The sequence below is a fragment of the Myxine glutinosa genome, chromosome 7, assembly GCF_964187855.1.
Source record: "Myxine glutinosa chromosome 7, kmMyxGlut1.1, whole genome shotgun sequence".
Classification (NCBI taxonomy): domain Eukaryota; kingdom Metazoa; phylum Chordata; class Myxini; order Myxiniformes; family Myxinidae; genus Myxine; species Myxine glutinosa.
In genome coordinates this window covers 102,377,134-102,385,316 of record NC_136267.1, presented here as the reverse complement: position 1 = coordinate 102,385,316, position 8,183 = coordinate 102,377,134, and the positions used below count along the sequence as shown (strand labels likewise).

At 41.2% G+C, this 8,183-nt stretch overlaps 1 protein-coding gene across 7 annotated transcripts in view; it reads right to left on the bottom strand.

The window, feature by feature from the left end:
* Positions 1 to 422: 422 nt before the first annotated feature.
* Positions 423 to 8,183, bottom strand: part of FIG4 (FIG4 phosphoinositide 5-phosphatase) — a 71,312-nt gene continuing 63,551 nt past the window's right edge. For all 7 annotated transcript variants that reach the window (XM_068123137.2, XM_068123136.2, XM_078782059.1 and 4 more), the window contains 9 exons: positions 5,003 to 5,169; positions 4,506 to 4,638; positions 4,343 to 4,401; positions 3,976 to 4,123; positions 3,773 to 3,862; positions 3,365 to 3,557; positions 3,103 to 3,185; positions 997 to 1,074; positions 423 to 802 (listed from right to left, as the gene is read on the bottom strand). In XM_068123137.2, coding sequence (XP_067979238.2) covers positions 625 to 802; positions 997 to 1,074; positions 3,103 to 3,185; positions 3,365 to 3,557; positions 3,773 to 3,862; positions 3,976 to 4,123; positions 4,343 to 4,401; positions 4,506 to 4,638; positions 5,003 to 5,169 — 1,129 coding nt within the window. In that variant the 3' untranslated portion in view covers positions 423 to 624. The remainder of the gene's footprint in view (positions 803 to 996; positions 1,075 to 3,102; positions 3,186 to 3,364; positions 3,558 to 3,772; positions 3,863 to 3,975; positions 4,124 to 4,342; positions 4,402 to 4,505; positions 4,639 to 5,002; positions 5,170 to 8,183) is intronic.

Sequence of the window (8,183 nt, the reverse complement as noted above, 5' to 3'; positions counted from 1 at the left end):
CAATGGACTACAACATGTAAATGTTTCATGATATTTGTTATATTATATCACCTTTATCTATCAATATTGTTGAAATGAAGATCAAATAGCTGTATGCTGAAATATGTTGAAAAAGTCAAAACTTTACATGGGGTGTACTTACTTTTTCATGTGACTGTACATGCACCAAGTTTGATTTGGATCCCTTCAGGCATTCTCAAGTTATCATAGCAATGAAAACCTATCACGGACGGATGCACGGACAGCTTCGTCGGTGGAGGCATAAAAACAACAAGTCTTGGACAATTAACCTCCCTCTCCAGCAGTGGTTACCAATGTAGTTGCTACAAAAAAGTAGTGAACCAAATACTTGCTGTGCATGTGTTGTAAACAAAGTAAGTGACGAAAAAGGGGTTCCACCACTCCAAGTAATGATCCAAATCTGTTGTGGCAGTTGTGGTATTTTATTATTTATTGCCAAAATTAGACAGACAAATGATACACTGACATAATATGCATATATGAAGTGCTGTTTACATAATCAGTGACAAAAGTTTAAATTGATGCTTTTACTTGGTTTTTAGGATATCATTGAAGGCATCCAGGAAGCAACTACTACAAGAGAGCTAGAAAACAGCCTAGCTTTCAAGGACAGATTTGCTTTGTGTGTCGACAAAATGCAAGCAGATCGGCAGGGCTCAGAGGCTGCAGGTTTCCCATGGCAGCTTGCACATGGGCATGGTAGATGCTGCTTGATAATGACGACACAAACGGGCACTGTGCCTCAAACACACTGTCTTGGGGAAAGTTGGACACAGGATATCTGTAGAAGAAAACAAACAAACAACTGAAGTAAAGAAAAATTTTTTTCCCAAGAAAATCCTTTCCAGAATTTCAAAAGCCAAAATTTCAGGAAAAAAAAAGTTATTTCAACACAAGTAATTACAATGCCGTACAAAAACAGCCGAATGTTATTTCTGGCAGTTGTAGTTGAGCAACAATTACTGTGCAACTTACAGAACAAAGTCAGGTTTTGAATTACCCAGTACATCTTGCTGTTCCATCTTGGCCTTCTGTCTGCCAAGCACACTGTATCTGTTAAAAGGATAGAGGGTGGAGATCAAATTAGCATAAAAAAAAATTTAAAAAGCCATAAAAACGATAACACAATAAAGATGTAATACAATGCAACATTTTAACAAGTTAATTTTACATTTCAACAAGTGCAAAAACTCTCGGTATAAAGTAACATAATTGAATTTCTGTTATCATAATTGCTATAATTATTACTTACAAAATCAAAGATTAACAAGTAATAATTTCCAGCATGAAACCAAAAGCTGGAAACCTATTGTTTTTGAGAGAAATAGGTCAAAGTCACAAATCATCATTTTTCATCTGATAGAGTTGTAACTTGTGTCTAAGTTAAGCATTTAACGAGCTCTTTAGCTCTTTCACGAGCCTCGATCTTGTCTACAAAAAAGAAAAAGAGAAAAAGAAAAAAAAGCGTTCTTTCCCACTTCTGTATTTCAAAACAACTCACAGAGCTGCCATTCCAAATCTATTTCTCCAAAATTATCCTAAAAAACAACAACAACAGAAGCAAAGAAACAAGGAGTCTGCAAAAGGTGCAAAGAAACATAGATCAAGGCTGATCAACAGCTGATCAATTAACTGATGGAAAGAAAAATGTATCTTCCGAATACAGGCATACTTTACAAAAACCACTTTCACACAAATGTCATTATTTATTTAATGGCACAACACAAAAGTTTGCCTTGCCTAATCCAATTCGAAGATAATAATCATGAACAGGCCAGCCCAATCTTGACAAAAGAGTCATTCTGCCAAAAATACCTTTGATATCATAGTAACCACATTCTCCCTATTCTAAAGCTTGTTATGCTGGTATTACAGTGTTTTTCATAAAAACCTGAGGCCTGTGGTTTACCTATGCCTGCGGAACAGCACACCGCCAACTGTTTTACAGAGTTAGAAAAATAAAAAGGGATTTTAGCTTTTGTTTGGATTTTAACGAATTGCAAACTCGGTTCGTATATTTTGTTAAAATTACCTCAATTCAATCCATTCATTGGAATTATGATGGATAAAACGAGGATTTTCTGCTTTGATTCGGATCACGTGCTGCTTGAATGCCGGTAAAATTAGTTTCTGTCTCACTGTCACTTCATCTTCATTGGAGCCAATGAGACTGTCCATAACAACTTCGTTCTGTGCACAACTTCTGTGAAAATGCCGTGTTGCATGCTTGTGTGTTTTGCTAATACTATTGCAGAAAAATGAAACTATCAGACCAAGTTTAACAGAAGACTTTTCACCAAATGAAAAACCTGCTAAAACCAAAAGTGAAAATTAGGATGTAGATGGTCAAAATGTACTTTAAGGCATGACTACACTTATCACCCTTTGGTACCATATATTAAAATTTTACAGTAGACTACAAGCCTCATTGCAAATTATATATTTTAAAAAAGTGATAAAATGTAAACATCAATGAAACCCTCAAATTTTAATCAATTGCTAGATTGCAAGGTGCAAAAGTTACTTTTTACAATAAGATGATTAGACCGGCCTATTTCAGTCCACTACAGCATGATTTATTTATTCGTATGCAGCCTGTGGCTGCTCGGCTGCATCTTTTCTGGAAGCGTGGCTGTGCTGCTGATGCGATGCCCCCTTACCAGCTAGCTGGAACTCATTTTGCCAACCCCAGAAGCAGAGGTGGAGTTAGGGGTGTGCATCCCGTGAAATTGCACAGGACCCGCCACGTCATCTTGAGGATACTTTTTCTGTGGTACATGATTACGTGCGGCCTACACACTCTGAACTCAATGCCAGCTAGATGTATTGTTGCTGGTTGTAGCAATACTGTACAACCAAAGACGTGTGAGTATGCATGCTTTCACAAAATATCCAGTTGTATGGAAAATATGGATAGCTATGGTAAAACTGACAGGGGAAAGTGGCATGGCTCAACTACTTCAAGCATCTCAACACAATATTGAGCAGTGGAAAACGTTTCAAGCTGCTCCAGTTAAAAAAAAAAAAAAAAAAAAAAGTGGAGAGAACGATGTCAAGTTGTGGTCAAAGAGCGAAATATACCTGCTGTATGTAATTTGGTCATCATGGGCCAGGGGCAAAGATAGATCCACACCATACAGATGTCGGGAAGGCAACTCTGTCCCCTAAAACAGGATGCAAGTAAAAGCAAAATAAGGCTTTAGAGGGAAAAATATCTGTATTTGTTGTTGTTGTTTCATCATCAGATATTACCTCTGGTGAAGCGTTCCAAATAAAATGAGCTGTGATGTGGTTCCAAGTGGTCATGTATGGGGACGAGACTACATATATCTCTTCAACTGACCTTAATTGTTGTTGGTGGTACTTGGTGAATAGCGGGTGCACGTGCGGGTGAACAACGTAGCGAGACGCTGCTCTCGTCCTCTCCCTCCGATCCTGAACCCTCGTCATCGCTGCTGCTGTCCCCTTCTTCAGCAGGGCAGGGTGGAGCGCTTGCCGCAGTCTTGCGATGCACGCAGGCCTCGTCTGTGGAACGGCTGTCGCACAATCATTGCAGTTTTATCTTGAATCCTTATAAAATGTAGTTTTAAACCAGGAAGCAATAAATGTCTCCAATGTCATGTCAATCACTTTGATAATATTACTATTAGTGCAGAAGCATAAAAATTCCAACAAAGGCTTTTCTGCTTTCTGGATCCTGAGAGAATTATTACATTGTTTAGAAGATGTATTTTAAAATGAGGATGTGTACCTGGAGATTGCAACTTGCTTCCCTGAGTCTTCAAACTTCCGAACAACAAATGGGCTGGCGTTCACTCCGGGAGTCTTGGGCGTGAAGTCCCTGGAACAGAGGAGACATCTCATGGTTGCAATTGCACTTTCACAGATCTGTTTAACTCATCACACCCATCACAAATTCTTTCAACTTTCACACTTGAGACCCCCCTAACTTACTTGCTGGAGCTGGTCATCACCAAAGGAAAGGCCTTGTCAAAGGAAGTGAGTTGATGAGGCTTCACAAATTCAGAATAAAGGTCGATGTCTTCACCATGTTCCTCTCCTTTGACCATTACCTTAATTATAGCTTTCTTGTCCATCTCCTCTGCAGCACAAATAATGGTCACAAAATTGCTCTCTGAGGTCACAACCAAAGCCAAGTGAACCAGGCTCGTGGCCTGGCTAATCACATTGTGCAGTCATCAGTTAATTCATCTACAAATCACGTTTCTTCAACCACTGTGGTTCATACAACTCTTGCATCAGCCTTCCCAATGTGCTGTTTCCATGTACAGTATTAAGAATGGCATCAGCCTGTCTTTACCTTCATCATATGGCAATGGTAGGGAACTCAGGGCTTTAGGAGACCACCAGCATGTGAAACTGTGACACAAAGCAAGGGGCATTAGACCTTTAGCAAAGCACTTGTTTCTGCTGCTAACATTGTTGTTGTTTACAAGTTGCAAAGGTAGCTGCATGGTAGTTACCTGGGTGTAGAGAGTGGGAGATGTGGTGGATGATGCAAGTAGTAATCTGTGGTAAGGTCCCACAGTTGCAGCCCAGTGGATGATGGCCGGAAAACACCCAGGAACAAGTTGATAGCATCCTGCTTTTCTGCATCTGAGGACATCATAAATTTACATCAGTCATTTACCGTGCCATTACCTTTTCTTTGAAACTCTCCAAAAGTCAGTTTGAACCAACCCAACTGGCAACTGCAGCAATAGTAAAAAGAGATAGCTCAGCAAAGGGCAGTTTCAGCTAAAATGGCCCAAGAGATGACAATTATCCCTTAAATATGCATAGTCTTGATACTGCATCCATTCTTTGCGTTTCATTCAGTTTCTGTGCAGTGTGTTCACCGCCATGTGTCGTCCTCTCGCAAACAATGTCTCACAAAAAAAGCGCAAACAATGTTGAGGGACAGCTTCGTGAGAAAGAACAATGGAGAAACCTAATCTGGTGAGCCAAGAAATAAAGGTACCAGAGAATGTATTGTTGTAGTAGCGGGACAATGTTTGAAGAATATCACGAGAATGTGAGGTCCATGGTGCGATCTTGCGGTAAGTGCGAACCCTGTGCACCAAATGAGACCCTCCATACTGCAAGGCCAGCGTGTCTCCATGGTCTTCGTACAGCTCTTCCAACAACCTGTGGGTTGCAATGAGCAAAGTTTGCTAATAGTCCAATAATTAAGGACAGCAACCACCTAAAAACACAAAGAAAAAGAAATATATTTTTTAGTGTTTCCAAGTTTGTCCCACATCCCCAGGTTTAATAGCACCTGATCTCAATTATACCTTTCCTGCTTTGCATTGCCAAAATAGTTCAACAACCCTCTTCTAATCTCCTTTATAAAGTCCAACAAGTATGTCTAAGTTTGTCAATACAGCATCATTGTCTCATTGTTTCATTGTTTGAGAACAGACAGTATCCATACGAAACCCTCATACTGGTGTTTCAGTAAAATTATGTTGGAAATAAAAATGGTTAAAAACGAAATAAGCCAATCTTTCCAATCCCTAAAAATGCACCAATGGGGAGGGGGACCAAAGAAAGACTTGTTGTTGAGTGCTTGATTCAGACTCAAAGTAAAAAAGAAAAGAAAAACTGAGTGGTCAAACTAGAAGAAGTATGGCATTGTGAAAGCAAGCTTTAAAACCAAAAATGATCATCAAATCTCTCCACTACCCCACACAAATGAAAAGCCTGTCATGTTAGAAATGCCCTTGTTTGTGCAAGCTTAGGCTAACTAATGAATACAAAATGTGCTATTCATCGTTATGCTTTCCTCCATTCCCCCAAACAAATGAAGTAGGTGACTGCTCAATTTAAAGCAAGAAGAAAAAGACACAAAATGTCATAGCCTCCGCAGTGGTTTTTCAGTAATTCTGCTGTACGGAGTTAAAGGCCATCAGTCGGCCATCTTTGGTCGGATGACAAATCAAAATCTTCTGCATATGTATACTCATGTATTGTCTTTATGCCAAGTTTGAACAAAATTGGTCCATGCATGTCGAGAAATGGATGGGTTCACGCTTAAGTAACAAAATGGCCTCAGTCGGCCATCTTGGATCTGATGTTGAAAAAAAATGACATGCATATCTAACCCTCATTCATTATCTGTGTGCAAAATTTGAACAAGAACAGTAAATGCATGTCCAAGAAATGGTTGAGGACGTGGTCAATATCAGGTTTTTTACAACTAAAATGGCCAGTCGGCCATCTTTTATTGGATCCGAAACAAAATGATGTGTATATTGTTACGTTTGTGGGGGTAGGCATGAAATACCTTAAGAAAGTTCAGAATGTGTAGATTAGCATGATCCGTATGCTGCAAAGACATCTCAATGTACATAAGTAGGCCGTCTGTCTGGGTAAGAGCGTTTGCATGTTGCCATAAGGGGCGTGGCGTTGTGCTAATTAATTATAGGGCTTAAAGATTAATTCCCCAATGTGTAATTTGCCTCCTGTGGTCTTCCCTTCGGTTTTATTACATTCGGCCAGCCAGGAAAGCAAGGGCTCAGTAAAACAACGATCGCACTGTAATGGGACTCATTCGCTCACAGCACAGCCAGAGCCGACAGAAACAGCATTTGCCGATTGGCAAGGAAACCCCGACGCCATCTGAACATTCCCGAATGGCGACTGGATTCCACCCCCCGACGACTCGTGGCGAGGAGGCCAGACCCCGGCCTTTGCGATTGGTGGAGGCGCGATGGGATGATCGAGTAGTGCTCAATGATTGGATAGAGTGTGACGTCAGCATGGAGCATTCGAGAGCTGGAGGACAAAGACACGGTCTCGCAATTTTTGGTCCTTCATCGTGCTGGCTTTTGCTGGAGGTGGTCGCATTTCGCTTCCTCTTTCTTGGTCATGGCGCTCGTTGGAGGCGGTCGCATATTCTCTCTGTGCTGGCGCTCATTGGAGGCGGTCGCATATTCTCTCTGTGCTGGCGCTCATTAGAGGCGGTCACATATTTTCTCTGTCCTGGCGCTCATTGGAGGTGGTCGCATATTCTCTCTGTCCTGGCGTTCGTTGGAGGCGGTCGCATATGCTCTGTCCTGGCGCTCATTGGAGGTGGTCGCATATTCTCTCTGTCTTGGCACTCATTGGAGGCGGTCACATATTCTCTCTGTCCTGGCGTTTGTTGGAGGCGGTCACATTTCTCTTGTGTGCTGGTTTTCAAGAGAACGGATGCGTTTGCCTTTTTCTCTTTGTTCTGGCTTGGTCGCGGGCAGTGGCGCATCTTTGGCTCGTGCGCGCTTGTGGAAAGACTGAACAAGAGAGGTTCGGGGCAGTCGGCATCACGAGAAGTACCTCACGCTGGTATGTCGAGGAGCACTACTCCACGGCATTTTGTGCGGTTTCCGCATGGTGGTTTGGAGGCGACGAATGACCAGCAAGCCTCACCAGTCAATTGAGGATGCAGGAGCTGAGTGCCAGCCGATTACCAAATCATTTTATTTTCTTTTATCATTCCCTTGTTTGTATACGAGTCTGAGTAGAGACGTCTCAAGTTAGGAAACACGAGTAGTTTTTACCTCACATTCATTTTATTTGGTTTACCATTACTTTTAATAAATTCATTATTTGTTAAATTTTACTTTTCTTGTCCTTGTTCGTTTCTTTGTATCGTGGGTTCGGAATAACCCCATGTGTTCCCGATCAGATAAGAATTCGAACCTTCCCGCACGCATGAAAAGGTAATCCAGCCAAGTGCGAAATACGCCTTGGAGTTAAAGCTCGTCTCGGTCATTCGTCCTCTTGGGGTGTTAACCCTGGGGATACGACAATATGTATACCGTCATGTATTGTATTTGTGCCAAGTACGAACATAATCGGTCCATACATCTCCGAGATATGGTTGCAGACGCACAGACAAGACCAAATCCATAAGTCTCTGTTTCAGATCAAGTCCAACAGGGGTTAATAAGCTCATAAGTGCATCAACACAATACCGGTTCAGAATAAAGGGTCACATAAAACATGTTTAACAGATGCATGAACTGTTTCAGAGGTTTTTCAAAAATTGTAATGTTTCAGGTCTATAACAACGTGCAGTTATAATAAAGGCCTTAAATAAGCACCACAGAGATCACTCAATTGGAAAATAAAAAAGCTATCGATTGTCAGTTGAAATTGAACTATGTATTGTCTTCGGA